At 53.0% G+C, this 24,615-nt stretch overlaps 1 protein-coding gene across 5 annotated transcripts; it reads right to left on the reverse strand.

Annotated features, from left to right (window-relative positions):
* Positions 1 to 2,658: 2,658 nt before the first annotated feature.
* SH3TC2 (SH3 domain and tetratricopeptide repeats 2) lies at positions 2,659 to 20,064 on the reverse strand. 5 transcript variants are annotated; one of them, XM_062607680.1, is made up of 20 exons: positions 19,908 to 20,064; positions 17,679 to 18,144; positions 16,565 to 16,750; positions 15,537 to 15,641; positions 14,269 to 14,373; positions 13,890 to 14,017; positions 13,345 to 13,450; positions 12,853 to 12,996; positions 12,525 to 12,729; positions 11,855 to 11,928; positions 10,890 to 11,085; positions 9,718 to 9,854; positions 9,563 to 9,604; positions 7,773 to 9,476; positions 7,487 to 7,667; positions 6,038 to 6,188; positions 5,145 to 5,267; positions 4,450 to 4,600; positions 3,620 to 3,816; positions 2,659 to 3,281 (listed from the first exon to the last, which is right to left on the reverse strand). In XM_062607680.1, the coding sequence occupies exons 2-20, from the start codon at positions 17,710 to 17,712 to the stop codon at positions 3,090 to 3,092; spliced, it is 4,161 nt and encodes a 1,386-aa protein (XP_062463664.1). In that variant the 5' UTR covers positions 17,713 to 18,144; positions 19,908 to 20,064; the 3' UTR covers positions 2,659 to 3,089. The 5 variants fall into 5 exon arrangements, with proteins under 5 accessions (XP_062463664.1, XP_062463668.1, XP_062463667.1 ...); XM_062607684.1 differs by lacking the exon at positions 16,565 to 16,750 and having other exon boundaries at positions 19,908 to 20,063; XM_062607683.1 differs by lacking the exons at positions 17,679 to 18,144; positions 19,908 to 20,064 and having other exon boundaries at positions 15,855 to 17,024.
* Between the last annotated feature and the right edge of the window lie 4,551 nt (positions 20,065 to 24,615).

Here is a 24,615-nt window from a genome sequence, read left to right on the forward strand (position 1 = left end):
GAAGTGCTGGAAATGAAGGTGCTGCTTTGGCAGCTGTGTAAAGGCATGTGCTGCTGCACGTGGTCCACACCAGTCCTATTTCCAGCTTGGCTGGCTGAGGATGGAAGGAAGCAAAACTCCTGGGACAGGGCATGGAGCTGACAGTCACATGTGGCTCAGAAATCAGTCACAAGCCACAGCAAGATAATGATACCTGGAGTAAGAGGAGACTTGATCCTTCCTTTCCCCTATTTCCTCCTCTGTCTGTTTGGGCTGACATAAGTGCTGGTGAAGGAGGGCTGGACAGTGGTGGCCTATCCTAGGCTAAATAGCTCATGTGTCTCTACAGTCCTGCTGTTCTTGGAGCAACATCACAGCTCTGGTCAGGCTCTGTACCCTGCAGCACCTTGATTCATATCCTTTACACGGTCCCTGTGTTCCCTCCCTGCACACGTGGGTGCCCCCTGCTGCATCTAAAAGAGAGCTCCAAGCCCCAGGAATGATGGACAATATCCCTCCACCCAGGAAGGGGTGGAAGATGATAACCCCCAGTCTGGCTGCCCCAGGACCTGACCTCTTCTGGCACAAAGTCCCCAGAGCCCCTGTTTCTCTGCCCACAAAACTGCACTGGTGGCTGGTGGGAGGCTGCATCCTCACCCTCCCTTGGGCACAAGGCCCAGGAGCTGCTACACACAACTGACTGCTCTAAGTTTCACTTTATTTCCAAGTATCATTGCAGAGCTTAATTAGCCCTGGTCACCCTGACCCCTCATCCCCCTGGGGAACATCCCAGCTTTGTCACAGCATGTGGGAGCGGGCAGGCAGACAAGGGAGAGGGGAAATGATGTTTTATGGGATGTTCCCAAGGAGCAAGTCTCTTTTTTTAACTCCAGGCACCACAAATTTGTTTGCTGTGATTCAAAGAGGACACATTTGGTTAAAACTGATGGGCCAGACCTACAGTCCCTGCAAATCACTGTTTGACTTCATGGGGCTTAAGTGATTTAGACCAGCTGAGACACTGACCCTCTGTGTTTAAACAAAGCCCGCTTTTTCTCACTGGTGCTAGGCAGCATGGCCTCAGCTTTGGCTCTGGAAGGGGTATTTTAGCAGGGATGTTCTCTGCATGATTCATCCTCCACTGGACTTCACTTTGGCAAGACCCACAACAGCCACTGGCCACTGGTGTGGGTCTGGGGGCTCTGCCACAGATAGAGGCACAAGCACAGAGCCTGGCCAGTGGTGCAGCACCAGCCTCTACAACCGCTGGTAACAAAAGCATCACTGGGATCCCTGGGCAGCAGCAGTGGTGGCCTTGAGCCTCCACTCCTCACAGGTACCTAAAGGGCACTTCTGAGGACCAGGCAGGCTGGGTACTGCAGTCAAGCTACCATGGGGCTGGGCAGCATCCCTAAGTGAGGTGCTGGGGATGGCACTTCTCAGCCACCTGAACTGAGAACAGGCAGCCCTGTGGAGCGAGGCAGGAAGGTTCTGGGGACTGGTTCTCCTCTGAGCTTGCTGTGTTCCAAATGGGATGAATATTTGCCTTCTCTGTGCTCAGGGCTGAAGCTCCCTAAACGCGCTGCAGGAATGCTTGATAAACAAGCAGTAAGCTATTCATTGCCCCAGTGATGGATGCCTCGCAGGGATTAGAGGGGGAAAATGAAGTCAGCATTTGCAAAGAGCAGTGAGGAAATGAATGTTCTGCATGTAGCATTTCCAAGCAAGGGACCGCGGCAGGGAGGTGGAAGGACTGGGAGCTGGGTCTCCTTGGGAAGCCCCCGCTGGGCCACTGGTTGTCAGAGCAAAGAGATGAGCTGGAAAAACAGCTCATTCTTCACTCTGCACCAGTCAAGACTGAAAACCGAAATCAGCCTTAGCCAGGAAGCAGCACTTGCCCACACGAGGCTGCAAACGTGGGCAGTTATTGCTCTCTGGTGGTGAGATGGGCTATGGAGGAGAGCTGCTGCTGCTCCTGCTGCTTTCAGAAGGCTCCTCCGTGCCTCCTGCTCCTCCCGCTTGCTCCGCAGAGGAGTTTGTGCTTCTCTCCAGCCATGTAGGTCAGGGCACTTGAAGGCAGCTTGCTTGCTGCCTGTAGGCTGCTGGTTCCTCCTGAGGCTGACAATGGCCAATGCAAAGGCTTTGCAGCTGCCTCTCTCACCAGAAGTCCCCCTGTGTCCCATCAGCACCCCTGCCCAGGGACTGAATGTGTGCCACACAGCATCATCAAGTCCAACTGTTAACCCAGCACTAAGTCCACCATTAAACCATGTCCCCAAGCATCACATCTACATGTCTTTCCAGTACCTCCAGGGGTGATGACTGCACCACTTCCCTGGGCAGCCCAGTCCAGCGCTCTTTTGCCATGAAGGACCCACAGTGTGCTCATGCTTTAGATGCTGAAAGCACACATGGGCTGTGGGGCAGAAGAGCCACCACAGCTGCTCCAACATCACTGCTGAGCTGAATGGCAGGGCTGAAGTGAGGGTGGGCTCTGCCTGCCCCCAAGCTGCTGCCCACCTGCATTCAGGGCTTGTCCACAGCCCCTTTCACTTCTCCTTTCCCTAATTCTGCCTCTCACTGCCACAGGCTTTGGTGGTGCTTTGTACCAAAGAGGTCCGTGGCTTTACAGAGGTATGGGTCACAGACCTGTGCAGAGCAGACAGGACAGAGAACAGGTAAGAATAAATAAAGGAGTTGCTATTCAAGTTAAAACACAGTTGGCTTGGGCTGAGCTGCCCCATGGGACCTGAGGTGTGTGTGGCAGCTGGCACATGGCAGCACTTTCTTGTCCCCACCCAGGCAGGCACTCCCACTCCAATTGCCATCTGTTGCTCATCTCCACTGCACTGCAGGTGCCAGCACTGCTGCCCGGTCCCCATCCTGCCCCAGTGCCCAGCCTTGATGTACATCCCTGCTCCTGGAAAATGAGGGCAGGGTTCCAAGCACTTCACCTCTTGTCTGTCATGGACAAGAAGACCAAACACTGTGGCTCCTTAGGACGCGATGTTCTCCAGGGCTGGTTGTCCTGCAGAGCACATGGACCCATGCCAGTGGCACAGCACGATGCTGTGTGACAGGTCACAGTGGAGTCCCCAGGTTGTGGTCAGTCAGACGACGTGGCCACCTTCACTCAGCCACCTGGGCCGGAACGTGGCACAGCCTGCTGTGCCCTCAGGTCCCTGCAGGGCACCAGGGATGTCACCCAGCTTGGTGCGGATGAGGCCCTGCAGCCCCTGGTCTCCCAGCTCGGTTGCAGCGGCGAGGGCCAGGAGGAAGTAGGCTGCTGCATCCTGTTCATCCTAATGGTAAAGGACAGGGCAGGCGTTAGGAAGTGGTTTAATTGAGGGTCACAGGAATAAGGGAGCTGGAGTAGAGCCCAGTGGTTCCAGGCAGAACACGGTGACACCTGACTTCATTGAAATGGGGCTCCATACAGCCACAGCCAAGTGCCAGTGCCTCTTTCCAAATCGTTTTTCCCCCTTCAAAACCTGGCTGTGCCAGCATTGTGTGCATTCATTCTAAAGCTGCACATAGGATGGAGAGTCACAGGATGCAGCTGCCTACATGTGCAGATGTGATATTCTTACCTCTGTCAAGACCAGAGTGCTCAACACAGCATCACGGAAAGGTTTCCTACCTTCAGTTTGTGCAGGGTCATGTTGCCAAGGTGGCAATACACCTTGCAGTAGTACAGGGCCTCTCCAGAACACTGCAGCAAGGGGGGACGCAAGGCAAGGGTCTTTAGGTAGCAATCTTCTGCCATCTCATACATATGCAGGAAATAGTAGACTGTAGCCAGGCGGTGGAATGCAACCAGCTCTTGTAATTGATCTCCTGGAAAAGAGTTCCTGATAGTCTCCCTGCAACAGCTCACCACACATCCCGTGCTGAGCTGCTTGGGGGTGCATTTGCTCAAAAGCCTGAGGCATGGGTATCTTCCTAAGGGGACACTGCATTAGTAGGTGGTTCAGAGAAAACAGAGCCATGGGCAGGGGTGCCGATACCAACACTGGACAGATTGTCCAAGGAGTAAATCATTCAACCAGGGGATTTCTTTGGTGCTGCAAAGGGGCTATTATGAGACTGGCTCCATCTCAGACATTTATGCTGGCGTTTTGCCCATTCAAACTATTTTTGTAATGGGAAAGGATGAGTTTATCAGAAGAGCCAGGGCAGAGAGGAACTGTTCAGTCCTGTGCCTTCACCAGACTTCCCGTGCTCCGGTGTAGCAACAACCCTGCGCTCAGGCAGTCCCAGCACCATAGCAAAGCACTCCCATGTGGTTGTCATGCAGCTTAAAAAGGGAAGCAGCCTTAAAAAGATGTTACCAGTTAGGATAAGAATAGGTCCAGCAGTCTCCTGAGAGCAGGAGATCCCCCTTTCACATGCACAATGTTCCCACGCAGAAGGACAACCCCATCTGCAGGGAACAGCAGTCCCCGTGCCCTGTGCATGTGCATCACTTACCGACCCTGATGCTCAGCCTGGCTGCCAGTGTGGCAAACTCCAGAGCCTTCTCGTAGCCCTGCAGCCTGATCTGCAGCTCCGTCAGCTTATTGAAGAGCCGCAGCTCTGTCTTAGAGGCCTTTAGTTTTCTGGCCAAGGGCACAGCACCTCCCTGAGGAGAGAAGACAGTGAGTCCCGGCTGTTCTTGGAGGTATCGGTTCAGCACTGCCCGCAGAGGGGTGATAGAGCAGCAGGACATGGAACAAGTGCTTGACATAGCAGGCAGATGATGGAGGGGTTGAGTTTCAGGTCCTAGCTCCCTCTTTCCCTTGAAAATAGGTTTCATATCCCAGAGCGTGGCTCTCAAAACCTGAGCCTCACATCTCTGCCCTTTCTTAGATGCCTGATATTCTGACTCTGAGCACATCCCCAGGAGCAACCAGCTCACACCTAACACTGCCAGGATTTATAATGTAAGGATCCTGCTCCCACCTCCCAGATGATCTCTTGGGTGAGCTAAAGCCATTGCAAAGTATGCCTGCGCTCCAGGCTTTCCCCCTGCAGCAGTTTGCACTCTGGCACACTCAGAACCATCCTGGCCCTCTCCATCCCTCCAGCCTGTCCGCACAGTGCTGCAGCCAGCCCAGAGGCAAAGCTCCCCACAGCCATCACCTTGCAGGGACACAAGGACAGAAATGCTTGGGGGGGATCAGTACCCTGTAAAACTCCACTGCTCTCTCTCTGTTTCGGCTGCCATTAAAAAAGGTATCACCTGCTTTTTCATAAAGATCCATGGCCAAGGAGATGTTCTCCACTTTCAGAGCAGTCTGAATGGCTGCCTAGAAGGAAAATGAACTGGAGTGAGACTTGGAAAGAGATACCTGCACATAGAAATCTGTGTGATTAAATAAAACCAATCCATCATAAACATGAGCCCCAGTGCTCTAAACAGCATGGAGACAGGTAGGCCAGCAGGCACATATGGGTAGCTGGGTAACAGAGCGAGGACCCAAAGCATCTTCTATGTGTGTCCAGGCTGGTGCTTTGCTCAATACCCTATCACAGTTCATCCTCAGCAGACTCAACCAGTTTTCTGCTGTGCTGACTCTGGGCACTTGAAAGGGTTTCCCATCTTCAAATAGAAGCTGCTCCCTGAACGGAGCCCTAAGATTTTATGACCTGCTATTCCATTTTGCAGCTCAGCTGATAAAGTAGAGCTAGAGATGGAAAGAAGAAAGTAGTCTTCTACAAGAAGTCTCCAAGCACTTTCCTAGCATCTTACCCCTTATCTATGTGTGTTTCAATGGGAGCCGGTCACCTGGCACCTCCAGCTTCCTTTGGAACTCCTACATCACTTTCTTACTCAATAAACTCACAGACTCTCATCCAAAAATCCTCTAAACCCAGTGTATGAAGGCAAGATAGGAAATTTAGTGCCAGATAGCGCATGAGTGTAAGGAAACAGCTCCTCCTTCTAGCAGCAGGTTTACACTGCTCATAAGAACTTTCTCTTCCTGGTCTTCCACCTGCAAAAGGCTCCTACTGAGCTATGATGGGAATGCAGCTAGACAGGATGGGTATAGGACTGCTTCAGCCACCTCCTCCATACCTGAAAGTACATTTCCACCAGCTCATCTTCCTGCATAAGATAGTAGAGCCTTCCTGCCTGCAGCCAGGCCTCTGCTGCTTTCACAGTCTCCTCAAGGTCAATGAAGATCCTTAGACTCTGTTTGGTGCAGTCCAGGGACTGTCTCAGAGCCCTGGGATGGAAACAGGGAAAAATTCATTATAGGGAAACCAGAGGACACCTCCAGCAATGAGCTGCAAAGCTACACCACCTCTAAATTGGCAATCCTGCCTTCTCCTGCAGCTGCCAAAGGTTAGAGACAAACAGACAGGTCTGAGCAAGGTAAAACTGTGCCAGTCTCCATGCTTTAGTGCATGTGTGCATTATCACCTGGCAACCTCAGACCAGCCCAGGATCCCAGTGCTCAGCACAGCCCCAAGGTAGCTCCCAAAGGCACTGCTCCCCACCTCTGCTTGTTTAATCTGATATAGAGGGTTTTGCCCACGTCATCTGCAAACCCTATTTGTCCCCTGCGCTAAGCCTCAAAGTCACTCCCAGCTGTAAGACAGGGAGCGCTTGCACCTAAGTTTTCCATACATTATCTGGCACCCAAACCCACATCCCTGCCTAGTGTCTGTCCCTCGGTGCAGCCGACGAGGAACATCTGTGGCTACATGTGCCAGACCTCAGAGCCCCTTTCCAAGCCCTTGTCACAAGGGGACAAGCAGCAGGACAGGCCAGCAGGTTGGACACACTGCCTGCAGAAGGCAGCTGTGGCCAAGGGAGCACTGGGCACTACCCAGGACATGTTTGTTTGCCTGGTGTCTTGCCTGTTGGCAACTGGGCTCCAGCTGTCCTTGGAGCTCAGGGAATGGGGAGCTTTGTGATCTTAAATAGCATCATTCACATGACAGGTGTCTGCTTCCTAAATACCTTCCCTCTGAACTCACTGTGACCTAGCAAGGCAAGGTTAACATCCAAGTTAATGACAGCCCCTGCTCATTTGTCCTTCTGGAACATGGGAGCTAGCTCCGCTACTTGACACATTTGCCTTCAAAGACTGAAGAAAGTCTGTGGTCTGTCCAAGCCTCCTTCTCTCCCCTCCCACCTAATCTAATCAGTCACCTGCATGTGTCAAGCAGGAGATTGAAAGGTGAATTGATATGGAGTCTTAAATACCTCCCTGGGGAAAATATTTCAGCAGAGATAGGAAAGACAGACTCAGCAGCTGGAGGCTGAAGCCAGACTTACTCAAATAACAGATAAGGAACCTATTTTTACTGGTGAATGGTGGTTAATCACTGGAAAAAGCCTCCAAAGGAAGTGATGAATTCCCTGTTGCTGGGTCCCCTCTGATCAAGGCTGGATGTCTCTCTGGAAAACTGTGTTTGGCCAGAACCCAGTTCTGTCACACCTAACAGCCACTGCTCCTGCTTTGGGTGAGCACGGACCCCACTCTAGCATCATCTAGCAGCCACAGACAGGACTTACTCAGGTGTGCCCAAAGCCTGATAAAGCTGGCTGAGGGTCTGCCGGACATTGCCTTCCAGCTCCCTGTCCTGCAACTGCTGTGCCAAAGATACCCAGTGCTCATGGTAGGTGATGCAGGCCTGGAGACTGGGGGACACTTTGCTGTAGAAATGGCAGAGAGACTCAGTGATGTGAAGCTGACCTGCATGGTACAGGGAAGGGAAAAGGACAGGTCAGGGGACTGTGTTAGGGTGCTGCACACAGAGCTGAATGCTGCCTTGGCTCCCGCCAGCATGGCTGTACTCACTCCTCACGTTATGCCACTTCAGGGCAAAAACCAACGCCAGTTCATAACAGAGTTTGCCATCCTCCATCCTCTGCCTGTTCACCATGGCCAGTGCTAGCCACAGCAGCACACGCACAAACTCCATCTCCAGGTCTTCGCTGCCCTGGAGCTCAGCGTAGAGCTGAGCCGACTGGAGCAGGTAGAGCTCAGAGAGCTGGTTCGCCCCATGCGAAAGGCTCAGCTGCCCGAGGTTGGCCAGGGCGATAGCCTGGTTCCTCTTGTTCCCGGTCTCCTTGGCTTTCTGCAGGGCCCGCAGGTAGTTCTCTGCAGCCTTTTGTACCTGCCCTTCTCCTTTGAGGGCAATGGCCAGCAGATTGTGCACCGCTCCACCCTGAGTCACGCTGTCTGTCCCATGCAGAGAGTGCAAGAGCTGCCACATGATGTCTGCGGCGGGTCCCGGCTGGCTGTGCAGGAGATACATCCACCCCAATGACAGGGAAGACTCAAAAGCCTCCTCCTCTCCCATCAGTCTACTGAGGGTTACAGCCATGGCTGCGTAGCAAACCGCCCCATCCAGCACACCATGCTGGAGGTACATCCTGGACAAGATGGTACACAGTGTCCTCTGGATGGGCACTGCTCTGCTCTCACCAGAGAAATGCAGTGCTTGCTTGAGATAGAAACAGGCCAGTGCTGGGATGCTGCTCCTCTCCAGCTGGCTTCCCAGGAGTTTGGAAGTATTTTGGAGGATAAAGCCAGCTCTCCAAGTGGGTGTCGGTGTCCCCTTGATGCCAGTGGGAACAAACAGCCTGGCGGAGGCCAGTGCGATATTTGGCAAATACTTCTTGTCATACAGGTAGCTCAAGATGGGGGTGGCATCCAGTGGCATAGAACTAGTGTCCGGGCTCACTAAAGTGGTGGTGAGACACTGAAGATGCTCGGTAAAGGGCAGCACTTCATCATTTTTGCCCAGTTGTAGGAAGAGCTTGACAATAAGGAAGCAGACCCTTGCCTCCAAGGGAGCATTACCCACAGCAATGGCTTCCCTCAGGACATACATCATAACCTCCAGCTCGTTCTCAGAGCTGAAAGAGTGGCCAGGCAGGCAGACAAGCAAGGCCACCATTTTTCCCAGCAGGGAGGAGAACTTGTGCTTCATATTCTGCTTCAAGTAGATGGAGGCAAGGTTCACATGCAATGCAGCCAATAGGGGCAGGTCCCCAAAACCCCTGTCCAGGACGCTCATGGCTTCCTCAAAGTAGACTCGAGCCTGGGAGAACTTGACCTTTTTGATGCAAAGCTTACCCAAGAGGAAACAGAGCCTGACATGAGCCCAAACTGAATGAGTTCTCTTGGCCCAGTTCCTGGATGCCTCAAGGTACAAGATCAGTTCATCCTCATCAGAGAAACCATAAAAAGTGGAGTTGAGAAAGGAAAAACTGAGATCATAGAGGCTTTGAAAACTGGGCACGTAACTGTCTTGGTTAAGGAAGGTCAATATGGGGTCAAAGACATCAGCGTCTTCCATGTGTCCAGCATTCAAGTCAATGAAGAACTTGGGATCATCAAAGTCATCCAGCTTCTCCAGGAGAACATCTTCTAGTGTATGAGGGGCTGATTCACTCCCTGGGCTAGACAGCTCAGAGGTGCTATTGGTAGCCAACTCATTTATTTCCTCCCAGGACTGGAGCAGCTGGATATCTTTACAGCCACGGAGAACAGCCTCTGGAAGGGACAGACATCATAGTGAGATGTTTCCCCATGTCAAAATTCACCCTCAGAATCATCAGAAAAGCATTCCACGTACTCACCTGACGGCACTTTCGGGAACATGGCTGTAGGTTCAAAACCATCTACACAAAGAGACAAACAGGAAACAAAGAGCAAGGAGCTTTCTAGGCACTGCCCAGCACTGCTCCCCATGGGCAGCCATATGGCTGGATATTTAAGGAGAGGGGAGACTCACCCAGCCGGTACACAGAGGTGATGTCCGTGCGTGCCAGGTCACTGAGGAGGGTGGTGAAGTGCTGCTCACCACCATTGCAGGGGATGCGCAGGAGCGGGGACTTTTCTTCCTCGCTCAGAAACACCAAGCCTTTTCCCCTAGGTTGAGGCAGACATCATGAGAAAACAGTCAGTGCCTGCCCATCCCCTGACACTACAGCTCCCCCGTAGGCTGGGCTGGGCTTTCCCACTCCTCCTCTTCCTCCCACCAGAAAAGCTCTGCTGCAGATGAATACAGTCTGGACACCTTCCTCATCAAGGCTCCCAGATCCATGTTCTTATGGAGGAACCTATGGGTATTAGAGGGAGTAACATATTGGTCTTTTTCCTCTCCAGAAGCCCTTTCTAGATCAGAGCATCATCTGAGCTCTCTGTTCTCTGTAGAATGAGAGAAAAGTGCCAAAGACTTACCCTGAGTGAGCATGACCCAGGAAACCCAGCAGACCTGGCAACAGGTTAGGACCTCTTCCTCCCACATACACTCTTGGAGGAGAAGCCTTTTTGGATGGGTACTGAACCTAACCTATGTCTTTAAGCCACCAATAAAGACAAATGCCCAGCTCATCAGCATGGGGTTGTGTCACCCTCCCTCCCTGGACAACTTCTGTCTGTGCCCTGGGAGGGTGTTTAATTCTGCTCAGTGAGGAACTGTGCCAGCGGTTGTTTGCTCCACCTCCCACAGAAAGCAAAGGGGCAGAAGGAAGCAAAGCAGGACTTGTTTTTTTGGCAGTGATCGCTCCCCCCCACCCTTGTCACACTCAGAGCTCCTCAGACAAAGCCACGAAGTCAAGAACATTTCTAGGTGGAACTGTGAAGCCAGTTTGTCTGGTACACAGATGTCCTGGGCTTCCTTAGCATGAAGCCAGGCTTAGCCCAGGGCCAGATCTGTTCCTCTCCAAGAATCACCTGAGACAAGTGAAATATGGTTGCTTTGTCTGAGCAGAGCCTCCTGCAGCCTGTTGGCAGCAGAGCCTTGCCGAGGCTTCCGGACAGACCTCAAATGAATCCTCTGTGAAGGTCTTGCAAAGCAAATCACCTGCCCTGGACTCTTGCATAGCCTTGAGTTGGGACTTGAAGTCTTCCCTTCATTTTCTCCTGAGTTTAATTTAATTGACATGGTAGCAGTAAACTTACAGAGGTTCACAAGCCTTGGGACTTATGTATTGAGTTGGGACAAATCCAATGCTCCCACTGCTGAGGGATTTGCCCACAAACCACGGGAGTCCTGGAATGAAGAAGCCAATGACTTCTATGCTGTCTCCTTTGGAGAAACTCAGTTCATCCCATGCTGCTCCTCTGTGGTCCTTTGTGGCTGTGCACCTGCCTTTGACTGGGAAACCAAGGCAAAAAAGGGCATTTCAGTGTAAGGCCACTGTCAAAACCTCCTTGCTGGAGAAGGCTTGGGCAAGGAGACACTGATTGCAGCTTGAGAAGGCTACCTCCCTGTCCCCTAAGATTAATTGTGCTCTCAGGGTCACATCCCTTCTTGAGAAGAGGATTTTAATAAAATACACAAAAGCCACGGACAAAAGCCACATAGCCAAATACTGAAACCTCTGAGAGCTGCAGTATGGAAGGTGTCTGGAAACAAGAAGCTTCATAGAAGCTGAACTGTCTCAGCTCTCTGCCAGGAGTGAAATCTTTGACAGTACAAATGTCCATCACACTACATGCCAAATTCACACCTGCAGTGACTTCTCAAGTCCAACATGCACTGAACAATGCCCATGTGTGGGCAGGAATGGCCTGGAGAATGATGGGCACAGATTTCATATGCACATTGGTGGGAGACTAATTACATAAAACTTCAGTTCTGAAAGAATTAGCGGCAAAATTGCAGTAGAACAGAAAACCCATTGGCAGGAGGATACTACAAGCAGCCCTCTGTACTGCTCAGATCTTCCTTCTAAGTACATGCAATTTGCAAGCTCTGGTCTCCATTCAAGAGAGGCCAAAGATGCTGTTTTCCCTTAAAGCATCTTGCAATGGAGTGTCATCAGATCAGGAGATGGGTCCTTTGCATTTGTGGCCAAACCCAGGTTTGCAAGAGCTGTACCCTTCCCTGGGAAGGGCAGCTGTGTTACACAGGTGTCACTCACCAATTGGCTCAGTGCTTGTCCCACTGATCTCCTGGGAGATGCCAAAACTCACAGCATAGTTCCTCAGGAACCACCTGCAAAGCAAAAGGGAACCACACTGGTTCTCTCCGAGCAGCCCTGCCCTCAGGCCACCACCAGAGATGGTTTCATGCAAGCAGGACAGACGTTCTGTCCCCTGGGAGTGCCAGAGCTGCTATGGAGCATGGCCAGTCTAGTAATTCCTTGTAATGGTGTTACTGGGCATGGGAGGCTGTTTGCATCTCACAACTGCAGCCTTACACCCCATGGTAAGAGCAGGATAAGAGCAGCTGAGGGTGTCTTTGAGGCTCATCCATGTGTCCAACATGAAGCCACACTTTGACTGGATAAGTCTTGGGTTATGCTTTTTCTCCCAGTTATGTACACATAAATCTAAATAATCTTATGCATGACCTAAATCAATATCATACAACAATGGTATCAAGTATGAACTTGCACTGTCCCTTTAACAGGACCTGAATTGGTTCCAGTGGTTGTCTTTATGCACAATGTATATCCTCACAGAACTGTGCAGCTCTTGACCACTGCTGGAGGCAAGAGCAACTTCTCATTCCAGGCTTGGTGCCAGCTTATGCATCAGGATCAGGAAAGAATCTTGGCTTGAGCTCTGTTAATTGTCCAGTCTACTTACTGGTAAAATGGGTGAGGTATTGGCTCTAGAGCTGTCACAGGCACCAGGCCTCGCTGACCCGTCAGTAAGGACGTCCCTTCCCACTTGGACTCCTCTCCAACATTCTTCACGTGGATCAGCTCATTCTTGCAGAGCTGCAGGGCTTCCTCTCCCTCCTGCTCCGGCTGCTCCGGAGCACCAGGAACTGCTCTGGAAAAAAAGTTACCTGCAGATAGAAAGAGTCGTGCCCAGGTCAACAGCATGAGTGCAAGACAGCCCAGCACAGGGCTACAACACAGCCCGGAGGAGATGCTTTTGAGGAAGTCCCTACATATGCAGTCCCTCTCACCTTCCTGCAGTAGCAGACCCATATATATGGTGGCCAAGCGATCTTCATCCACAGTAACTCTGATCTCCGTGTCCTCCATCAGAGCACAGTTTAGCCAGTACTCCTGGTCAAAGAGAAGCTGTTCCAGGCAGCTGCCCACATACCCTATGAAACCAAGAGGGAAAGTAGTGTTAGCATTCTCCTCCATGGGGCAGGATGAAGTGCTCTTTGGATGTCTCCCAGCCTGCCAGCTGCAACCATGCTGTGAGGCAACAGCCTCTAATTCTGTCTCCATCCCCAAGATGCCATAGAGGGATTACCCAGAAGGCATCCTCCTGGGTCTTGTTCACTGATGCAGACAGTGGTTTCATAAATCTGTAGATGGACACCAAGGCTTTCTAATTAATATTCTTCATCTGTCCACCCTGTTACATTACTGTTTTTGTGACAGACTATCTTCTCTAAAACTTCTCACACTGTCTGTTTAGATCTCCCACACCTTGGAAACACTACCTAAAGTCAGATACGTGGAAAACTTCCAGACTTCTTCCAGGGTTTTGAAGGTGAGGATGAACCGATCCTCCTGTGCCTGCATGCAGACCAGCCGGGCTGACAGCTCCTGAAGATGGAAGACAAACGAAGATTAAGGGACAGTCCTGGGACTCTGTCAGGGGGTCTCCTTTCTCAGTGTGGAAATAATAATACTCCCTGGAATGAGACTAAGCACTCATTTATTACCGTAGTTGAGACCAAAGCTATGTGATTTAGTTGCCTGGGGTTAAGGGGATGGTGCTGCAGTCAGCAGCTCCAGGCAGCTCAGAGCCTCCAATATGAGGCTCCTGACATGAGGCTCAGCTTTGCATCTGCCTCTCACCTGTTATGAGTTCATTTCCCCCATCATTCCACTCCCTTACAGAGTCCCCATGTGCAGAACATACCCTGCAGCAGCCTTGGAGGAACTTTCTCTCTCGGCTGGGTTTGGTATCCCATCATCACGCATCCCATCACACCAGGACCCTCCCAGTATACACTCTGCCCTGCCAGGCTGGGACGCTTACCTTGAACAGGGCACAGACATCTCTGTCGTCACTCTCTAGGGCCCACAGCTTCTTTCTGGCTGCTTCCTGGAGCTGGGAATTGAGGCATCGGGAGGAGCGGCTCTCAACGGAGAAGAAGAGTGAAATCTCTTGAAAAGGAAATGTGCAGGGATAAGGGGGAGGAGGAGCTCCGTGCACACAGAGCTGCCTCCCTGCAGCCAGCCCCAGCAGTGCCTCCAGCCTGGTTGTGATGCTCAAACAACACAAACCCGACCCCTCAACCCCCTTCAGCAGCAAAGCTGAGGAACGCAAGGGATGGCAGGGGGTCAGTTAACTGCAGTGCCAGGCCTTGCTGCATTCAACCACAGAAATACGGGCGATGCCAAATGCAGCATCTTACCTTGTGGAAAGCCCTCCCTGACAGCCAGCAGCACCAAGGGGGTGTCTGGAGAACCTTCTGCTGCCTCAGTAGTGGGGTTGCTTGGATCTGATGCCTCAGTCTTACCTAGCAAGGGGGGCACACACAGAAGAGCTGCTGTTGAATTTTGTGGCAGAGGTCTAGGAAATTCTGCTGTCATGGTTGAAGCCCAGCTGGTAACTCTGAACCCAGGACATCTGCCTAACCACACCACCTGAAAGCAAAGCCCGTGGGTTGCAGTGCAGATCTGGCTGGGGGTTGTCTGGGTCTCGTATCACCCTAAACTCACGCTCAAGGTTGGAGTCAAGATCCATGGGACTGGTGTCTCCTAACTACATGATACACTTGAGACTGACTTACTTCCAGTGCTGGAGTAGCTTTGAAGTGAGGGGACCTTCCTTACTTGCTCTTGGGACAGACCCTCACTGAACAGATCTGGCAGAATGGGTCACCCCTGACACAGAGTTTTTTGGAGGAGGCCTCAGAGCAAGGGAACTTCCCCAGTGCAGGAGAGTTTGCTCATCAATTTGACAGTCAAAATGAGATTTTGCTCCCTGCCTACTCTGGTCAATGTCTGAAACCCAAGCTGCATTCTCTGTGCTTCACACACTGTCAGCTATTGCCATAAAGGATTCAGGAACTGAAAGCTCAGCTGGTTAATTGTGCTAATGAAGGCTGAGGCATGTAAAAATCCAGCTTGCTCTTCCACAGCTGTATTGGCTGTGGAGGGGTAACAAGATTAAAAACCAATTTCTGTCAGTAATCAGATTGGACTTGTAAGACAAACACATACCTGGAGATCTGGAGCTGGAACATGCAGCGGTATTCGTAAGTCACTTCTGTGACCATAACTATACTCTACAATTGTTTTTAATGAGCCAGCTTTGCAAATCAGTCAAATAAACTGTTATTTGCACACAATTATAATCCTTGTTTATAGTTAGCAGTAGAAAAGAATGGCCCAAGGCTGGACCTGTAATGAATGAGCTTTTCTTTGAAAGAAAAGGCTCTACATTTCTCAACAGCTGATCTGAACACACTTAACAAAGGACTTCATCCAGCAACTCACATCCCTTCTACACATAGGGGAAACAGAGATGTGGAAGCAAAATGAGCCGGAGGCAGAGCTAAATGTGAGCTGGCTCCTAGAGCTGGGCTGGATGGGGCTGCTCTATCCCTCTCTCACCTCCCTGCCTCCCGGCAGACCCTGGTGGGCAGGAGCTGGGTCCCCCTTCCCCAAGGACAGGTACCTGATGCCATGGTCTTGTCCCGCCACCATTTTCCCTTGTGCTGCAGGTGGTCCCAGTGGGGCAGGAGCACGGGCGAGTGGGGACAGCAGGAATCACACTCTTCCTCTGGGAAAGACAGGAGGTGGGGAGAAGCATTCGGATCCCTGGCAGGATGCTCCCTGCCCAAGAGGTCTCCACAGGTTGTGTCAAAGGAGGAGGCAGGACGGACACTGCTGCCTGTGGCATGACAAAGCATGCTGGTGGGTCTCCACAGAGCCAGGCAGGGACCAGGGCTCGCTTGGGTGAGAGGAGGAATGGGTTTCCTCCAGCGGCACGCACCGATTTGGTGTTTATTTCTGTTTGGGCCAGGCTCAGAAAGGGAACTGGGAGCTGTTTCAAGAGACCAACTGCAGCTGCTGGCGAGAAGTTGTCCCCAGTCGTGCCAGTGACTCATTTACCTCCCTGGTGCTGAAATGTTTTGTAACGGGGGGCAGGAAACAGCCCCAGCCCAGAGCCAGGGCCAGGTCCCAGCACTCAGAGCTGTGGTGCTTGTGGCACCCACTGGCACCGGCTCTCCTGGGGACACATGGCTACAGCCGCTGGCCCTGAGCCACCTCCCTCCTGCAGCCCATTAGCACAGTCCTGTTAGATCATTTGGGCATTCAGCATGGGAATTACTCCTCTGGGGCTGGCAGCACCCCACGGGCTCTGCAAGCTTTGCGGTGTTGGGTGCTCCTGGGCAGCAGTGGCAGCAGGACACGGGCGGCAAGGGGGCTTCTGAAAAGCCAACACCATGGGAATAAACCACCCCCCTCCCTTAGTCATCCTCTCCTGCCCCTGGCCAAAGTGCCCTGCCTCGTTCCCCACACCCCCAAATCTAGTGACACAAGTGCCCAGAAAGAGGAGGGGACACCAGTGGCCACCTCGGGAAAGGCAGGCAAGCAGCCAAAGGGAGCCAGTGCTCAGCTCCCCAGTGGCCCCATCAGTGGTGTGAGCTTTGCAGCCACAGGTCCCGCAGTCCTGCCATGGCATCCTCAGGGACAGCTTACCTGTGCATCCCAGGGACAGGTCCTGGTGCCAGGGGATCTCAAGGCAGCAGCCCATGTGTCCAGCAACACCCGAGCCCCAAGCTGGGGGCTGGCGGAGCACTGGCAGGGGGGGAGTGCACTGCTGGGCACCGTGGCTCAGCTCCGGCCACAGACACAATGCACAATGCGCCTTTTGAGCGGCACCGTCTGTCCGCGAGGCGGGGGCGATGGGCACAGAGCGCAGAATGGCTTGGGTTAGAACCACAGCATCATAGCATCATTTAGGTTGGAAAAGCCCCTTAAGACCGAGTCCAACCATTAACCCAGCACTGCCAATACGCTAACCGCTAAACCATGTCCATGTCCCTCAGTGCCACATGCACACATCTTTTAAATGCCTTCAGGGATGATGACTCCACCATTTCCACTTAAAGACTTTGTTCCAAGCCCCCTGCCACGGGCAGGGACACTTTCCACCAGACCAGGTTGCTTCAAGCTCCTGTGTCCAACCTGTCCTTGAACACTGCCAGGGATGGGGCAGCCACAGCTTCTCTGGGCACCCTGTGCCAAGGCCTCACCACCCTCACAGGGAAAAATTTCCTCCTTAAATCAGATTTAAATCTCCCCTCTTTCAGTTTAAGACCATTTCCCCTTGTCCTGTCACTATAGGCCCTAGTAAAAAGCCTCTCTCCACCCTTCTTATAAGCCCCTTTAGGTATTGAAAGGTTGCAGTAAGGTGTCCCTGGATCATTCTCTTCTCAGCTTTTCTTCCTAGGAGAGGGGTTCCAGCCCTCCAATCATTTTCATGGCCCTCTTCTGGATCCCCTCTGACAGGTCCATGCCTTTCTTGTGCTGGGGGCTGGAGCCAGATGCTGTACTCTGGGAGGGGGTCTCATCCCACTGACTGGTGTTGCTACCCTGTGCTGGCCCCACCATTGCCATTACCCTGGGCTCCTGGGAGCGTGTCACCCAGCCCACGTGGCACATTCCTGTCATTCCTCCTGACAGCCAAGGCATGGGAAGCCCAATGGTCTGCCCCAGCTTCCTGCTGGGCTCTCTGGAGAGCGTCAGCACTGATCTCCCCCACCTCCTAAGGCAACCGTGTTCCTGATCACACTGCAAGCACCCGCCTTACCTGCAGAGCTGCCCCGCTGGGGCTTGTCCAGCATCCTCCATCCAGGGCTGGCCGTTTCTGGACCACCTTCCTCCCGGCCGAGCTGCTGCTCTCCCTGTTTCACAGCGAGGGTGGCTGGCAGCACTGCCTGCTCCACACCAACCTCAGCAGAGCAGGGCTATGGCCAGGCAAGCCACAGGTGAGTTCTCTGCAAGCACAGACACTGTGGATTCCTGCAGGGCTAGCGGGGCTCATCTCATCTCTGGGATCAGAACTGTCTGAACCCCAGGTGTGAACACCAGGAGGGACTGATCTGGTTGCTGTTTGGAATCCTTTGGGCTGCACAGGATGAACTCATTCCCTCTTCGCTCACATGCTCTGACCTTCCCCAGCATGCAGGACCAGGACTCAGGACCGGCTGTGTGCTCTCACTGTGCTATGGGTGACCGGTGTCTGCAGAGGATCCTTGGGCAGAGCAACACAGCCCCTGCAAAATAAAAACCAAAAGGTCTAGGGACAGAAGTCACAGACAGGGAGGTCTTCAGCAACCAACAACCAGCCAATGCCGGTGCCACCACAGCAGTGACTTGCTTGCTGTGGAGTGCTCCAGGAGCATTGCTGGCTCCTCTCAGCCATGCGTTCAAATGCACGACAAGGCCTTGAGCTTCTCCAGAGTAGCGAGTAATTACCCCAGTGAGCAGTTTTTCACCAGACAGATTCCTGTGCCATGACGGGGGCTGCCTGCCACCACTGCAACATCCCTAAAGCAAAGCACAAGGAGTAGCTAGCTGTGGTACGGGCGGTGGCAGGATGGAGTCTGTGCTCATGGAGCTGACTGGGAAGTCTCTAATAAAAGCCTGCCTGTCCATGAGCAGCCTGAAAGCATGGGGGTTTCTCGTCATCGCCAGGAAAAAACATGTCAAAATGTTGGCGTTGGCTGGAGAAGGGAGCATCCCCCTCATCCTCCTCACTGCAGCTCACCTGACATCAGGGTACAAAGCCCTGTGGCTCTGTCCTGGTGTGCTAGTCAAGCTGATGTGTCCTGTGCAAAGCTGTGCCTCCACAGGGAGCTGCAGAAAGGTGAGTGCTGGGAGAGGCCAGCACTGTCCTCCCTGTGGCAAGGACCCTGTCTGTTCCTGTTGCACGTTGGCCCTGGAATGCTCCGAATTTAGAAAACTCCCGCAGTCGACCTAGGGATGCTCTGAAGGTGCAGGAACAGGAGAGTTCTGTGATGGAATCTGGCACATCTTTACATGAAAGATGTTGCTGTTTTGGGCCTGTGTTGTCAGTGGGGTTGGTGTTTTCAGACAAAGCTTTTTGCTTCACTCAGAATGCTGTTGGTTTTAGCGATAGCTCACCAATTAGCATCAAATTCTTCTACCCAGTGGACAATACTATTTCTTTTAGATGAAGTGAATGTTGTTTCATTTCCTAAACAAGGATGGCTTTCATTGTGGTTTTGAATCTCTTTTTGCTTTTAGGTTTACCTATGTAACCCAGTGACCAAACCCACCCCCCTACAAGCAAAGGTATCAGGCTTGTTTGATCTGAAATGGAATTTTCCTTTTGGCCAGCAACTCAAAAACTTCCCGTTCCACTCCCTACCCCTCTGTTTACCCCCCATGGATCTCCTCTGCTGAAGCCCTCATCCTGGCTTCCCTAGGAAAGCCTGGTCCTAGTAAGTAGAGAAGCAATTTCTCAGGGGTCCCTGCCTGTGCCAACTTTCCAGGGTCTTTGCTCCCTTTGTGAACATGGTGCAGCCATACCAGCCCCTTCTGCAGGCAGAGCACCAGAGCCTCCCTCTTCCCTCCCCAGGGCACAAAAAAGGAGGCAGGGTGACTGTCAGGGCACCATTGTCTGTGCAACAGAGCTGTAGGCACTGTTGGTCTCCAGGGCTGTCACACAGCAGCACATTTCCTGGTCCCAAATCCACTTTGCTAAATTCAGTGTCTGCTGTGATTTCTCCTGCCCTTCTCTGGTCAGTTCCTGGATACAAAGGACCCAAACCAAACCTACCCTTCCTCAGTGTGCCCATCACCACCTGAGCCTCAAATTCAGCCGGGACCAAAACCGCAGACTTTCTCCCCCAACCTGTATTCAAGCAGCCATGTCCCTGCTCTGCACTGCTCCAGCCACCTCCAGCCCCTGCGCCCCGGCTGTGCCTGCTCAGCTGGGGACGAAGGGCGCAGGCATGAGACCGGCACCCAGCCCAGCGGCTGCAAGGGCAGAGCGGTGCGAGGCTGTACTGACCTGCTCCTCCGCTCTGCTCCCCAGCACCGCTTTCCTCCAGAGCACTCTTGGCCACGAAGCTCCAGCCTCTGAGAGCCGGGTCCCCGGGGGACCGCTGCCGGTGCCGGGACGCGGCGCGGGGCTGTGTACGTGTTCGCAAGGCGGGCGAGCGTGCCCAGCGCCGCCACTCCCTTGTGAGGAAAGGAATTTCTTCCAAGAGTGCCTTATCATGTTGGGAACCTCCGCTTCCCAGCAGAGGTCAATGAGTTACCCAGAGGTATGCTATAAACAGGCTGCCAGCTCCCGGGGGGAAGCACGAACGCGCTGGAGACACCTTCATCCCGGCCCCGCAGCAAGCAAGGGCTGGAGAGGGTGACCATGGTTAGGGCTCTGCTCAGCCTGAGTGTGACCACACTGACCACGGCTCCCTGCCGTTGCAAGCGCTGCTGTGCGTGAGCAGCTTCTCCCATACTGACCTGTCGCCTGCTCCCAGCTCCAGCGCTGCATCCTTGGGGATTGGGACCTTTGATCCTTGCTGTGCACTGGCTGCCTCTGATACAGCAAACCCCAGGGAGAGGCTTTACCTGCACCCCGGTGAGGTGGCAGAGGCGCTCAGCTCTGAAACCCCCTTCTCTGGCAAAATGCGAATACACGCACACAGAACAAGAGATCTGTGGACCCAGCAGTATTTATGCACCCGCCTCAACTCAACAAACAGGGCTAGCAGAGAGAAAAACATGGGTTATCTTGTTTTCCTTTTGAAAACAATGAGTTAATATCAAGCTTTTCTAATACCCATGTTTCCTTCTGGAAGCCCTCAGCAGTTCACCATTCCTTGGCAGGTTCAAAACCAAGCTCCTTGCTTCTCACTTTGTTATTTAAAAATGAACGTGAAAAAGGAAGTCAGCCTAAACCTGCCCTCGGTCAAGGAAAGAAAGCAAACAAACAAGACGAAATGTTTATTTTCCAGGTCAAACAAACTCCTGGTTCATGGGTTTGATTCTCCAAGGTGGGTGGGGGCATGTTTTGGTGTTGGGTGGAGCAGTGCTTTCCTTCCCTCCTCCTCTTTGCCCACCCAGCCCAGGCACTCACTGCAGCCGGGGGCACTGCCCGAAGCAAGCAGGGCCAGCAGGGGCATTTCCTCATTCTTGCACTCTCTGCTTTTGCTTTCACCCTCTGCAAATGGGTCTTAAGCACCTGCCTGTGCCATGCCCCTGAAATCCCGGGCCCTTCAGGCTGCCTGCTTGGGTGGGGGGACAGGAGAACGGCAGAGAAGGACCTGCCCCCATGTACCTTCACTCTACCCTCGCATGCCCCAGACGGGGTGGCATCAAGATAGCATCTTTCCTGGTGTGCCGGCAGCTCGGGAAGCAGGGTGTCAGGACACGGGAAGTGCAATGGTTTTGCAGCAAAACCAGCATGGCAAGTCACTGAACTGCAGGCAGACAGGCCTGGCTTTGAGACACATCTTTTCATCGATGGCACTCACTCAAGATTTCCCTTCCACTGTCAAGACCCTTCTTACCTTTCTCCATTCTGTGCAGCACACAGCAATCCATAGCTGCTGCCTGCATCAGGATATTTGCTCCATCCCGCAACTACAGGGTTAAGCAGGCTCTGGGGCTGAACTAAGCTGAACTCAGTGCTTTTCAGTAATGCTGAGGCCTGCGCCTCTTGCATTGTTTTCAGCCAGGGGCAGAGGAAGTAAGTGCTGCTGGAACATGGACCCTGTGTGTCAGCAATGCCCGGGTGGGTCCAGAGGCTGGGACCACCCTTTGGCACACAGAGCACTGGGAAGCCATGCAGCGAGCAGCCCAGGGTGCTGATTCAAGGTGTCCTCCCTGGCACTGGGGTGTGAACCCAAAGCATCCTACTTGCCCCCCCGAACATGACCAGTGCTTCAAAGGAAGAGTGCGGCGTCACCACCCAGGGGAGCCTCCAGACTGCCTGGAGACACAGCCAGGGAAGTGCCGGCCACAGATAAGGCATGGGAAGGAAGAAGGAAGGACCAGAGCAAGCCAGCTGAGCTCCAGGATCTGAAGATCGCTGCAGCCCCTGCCTGGCACTGTGTTGCTGGAAGCATCCTTTAGTTCAGCCCTGTGCAAACACCTTGGGATTTTTCCAGTTCACCTTGCAGGAAGGTTTGAGGTGTCAGGGAAAGCCCCACTGTAATACTCCACATGCAGGTGCCTTAGAGGCACCAGTTTCACTATATAGAGAGCTCAATGATGAGGTGTAGAAGAGCAACAGGAATAGCAGTCGTGAGCGTTCAGCGTCACAGTGCTCTATCTCAAGGTCTTTTGGAGCTCTTTTGGTTATTGCATCCCTTCCTCGGCCACCCTGCCCACCGCAGTCACTGCTCCAGCACACTGCCATGCTTGGGCATCCTTACCCAGGAGCAGGCAGAGCTGTGGTACCTTCCAGCACCACCTCTGCTTTGGCAACGGCTGCAGGTGAAACAGCCACAGCATCACACATCATAGCAGTTTTTAGGCACAGGACTATCAGGGAAAATCTCTTTCTGCCTCTAGAACAGTTTCTCCCAAGGTTGTGGAGGTAACCTGGACCTCGCGTCCTCTGCCAGATCTGAGCTAACAGCTCGTGAAACCTCCATGCACCCTCAGGATACTCCTCCCAGCTCCCTCTGACTCCTGTCAGTTCTCTTGTGCCTGCTCCATGACAAGGTTGCAGGGATGAGGGGTGCCAGGCCCTCAGCCCTGCAGCAACTCCATCCTGCACAAGGACACCTGCACCCTGGCAAAGGGCACAAGGGGACACAGAGATGTGTCATGAGCCCCTGACGTTCCCAGCTTGTCCCATGGGCCCACACCATGCACCTACCCCAGGAATCAGCCCCACCAGGATGCACTCACAGCCTGCAGTCAGATCCACCCCATCTTCACAGCAGAACAGGGTCCCCAGGTGGTGGAAGTGTCTTTTGGCCATCTGATCTCTCCTGACTGATGGAAGAGCTGCTGCAAAGAGGTCCCCCAGCTCCTCCCTTCCTGCTGCCCCATCCAGTCATGGCTTGTCCCCTTGGCCTCTCATCCCTGCTCTCCCCCCAGACTGGAAGTATCTCTGCCCAGCACTGGCCAGAACATGAAATGGCCTTAACCCTATCAATAATGCAGGAGAATTGATGCAGGTAGCTTGTAGACTGCTGACAGCCTCTAAAGGGCACTGAGACCTCCCTGAGCATGGCCAGGCAGGACCTGAGGGCTGGATGAATACCTGCAGCCCACACTGGGGTGCTGAGCTCAGGCAAGACCTGACTGGGAGTCCTCCTGCCTTGCCCACCTCTCTGGACCTAGCCCCAGGTAGTCCAGCTATAAGGCTATGCGGGGACGGCAGAGAAGGGTCTCTCTGATGTGTTCCCTGTGTGTTAGGGTGATGCTGCTAAGCCAGAGGCTGTGCTATTCCCGTACAATCAACTGAAAATAGGTGACACTGTGCCTCTCTTTGGGAAGGTGCTTGGAAAGCCATTGTGTCAGGGCTGCATGCCCATGAGAAGTGAACCAGAGCTGGTTTCCTGCAGACTGCAGACTGGTCTGGGACCTGCTGCCAGGGTGCCAGGTTCACCACTAAACCATGTTACTAAGGGCCTCGTCTACACAGTTCGTGAACACTTCCAGGGATGAATATCCCATCACTGCCCTGTGCTGCCTGTTCCAATACCCAACAACCCTCTGAAGAAATTGTTCCTAATATCCAATCTAAACCTCCCCTGGTGCAGCTTGAGGCTATTTCTTCTTGTCCTATCACTTACTTGAGAGAAGATACTGACCTTCACCTCGCTACAACCTCCTTTCAGGTAGTTGTAGAGAGTGAAAGCATCACCTCTGAGGATATTCTCATAGGCTTTGAAATGGCAGGGTCCAGCCTCTGCCTTCCCCACTGTGACCAGTGTCACCTCAGGGGACATTGGGCTGCTTTTCGGGCGCAGTGTACCCCCCTAGCCTCACCAGAGCTCATTAGCTGACCGCTACCAAGCCGGTGGAGCCGCACAGTGTGCCGGCTCTCCCCATCCCGAATACTAATTGTCAGAGCCATTAGATGGCAGCAGCTACCGCTCCTCCACTGTCCCAGACAAGGGAAAAACTGATTTGAAGCCAGGCCCCCTCCCTGCTGCCCACAGCACCAGCACCAGCAACCTTAACATGGTCCACACGTGAACCATGGGCAGGGAAATAACCCCAGGATGGAACTGCAGAACCGGGCTTGCATGGAAACCAAGGGAAGGCTCAGAAATAGGGGACCTCCGAAATAACGTTAGAGGGGACACAAGTGCAACCATCCAGATCTGGAGGACACGTCCACGTAAGATGACCCTGTGGAGTCCATCTATAGGGGGCTGCTGTGAGAACACGGCTGGGAACCTCTGGTTGCTGACTTGCAGAAGCATCCTCAGTGCAGGGCGCTGAGGAGCAGCCAGCAAAGCCATGCTCATTGCCAGCAGCGGTTTTATTATCTCTGTGTTAAAGACACTGTGGGTCAGGTAACAGGCAAACCCCACCTGGGATGTGCAGCCAAGGTTCATTCAGGTTCTGCACTGGGGAGAGACAATTGAAAATCAGAAGGAAAAGCTCCTCGGTTTTGTTTTTCTCCTCAGAAAGGCTTCCACAAGAAATGTGTTTCATTTGGAAATATCTCTAGCAAATCAAGCTGTCCAAATATTTCAATTTCTCATTTCCCCTGTATTTCTCCCTCCAAGTCTCTCTTTCCCTCTATT

The sequence above is a fragment of the Pezoporus occidentalis genome, unplaced genomic scaffold (assembly GCF_034315485.1).
Source record: "Pezoporus occidentalis ecotype Australia unplaced genomic scaffold, CSIRO_AGI_Poc_V1 ctg124, whole genome shotgun sequence".
NCBI classification, from domain to species: Eukaryota; Metazoa; Chordata; class Aves; order Psittaciformes; family Psittacidae; genus Pezoporus; species Pezoporus occidentalis.

Excerpts from the sequence above, each read along its gene's own strand:
- SH3TC2 (XM_062607679.1), bottom strand. The coding sequence starts at position 15,969 with ATGAGTCACTGGCACGACTGGGGACAACTTCTCGCCAGCAGCTGCAGT. Across the intron at positions 9,855-10,889 it reads CCCAAGGCTTGTGAACCTCT|GGGAAAAGGCTTGGTGTTTC; the intron begins GTAAGTTTACTG and ends GCCTCAACCTAG. Across the intron at positions 9,477-9,562 it reads GTTCCCGAAAGTGCCGTCAG|AGGCTGTTCTCCGTGGCTGT; the intron begins GTGAGTACGTGG and ends TGTCCCTTCCAG.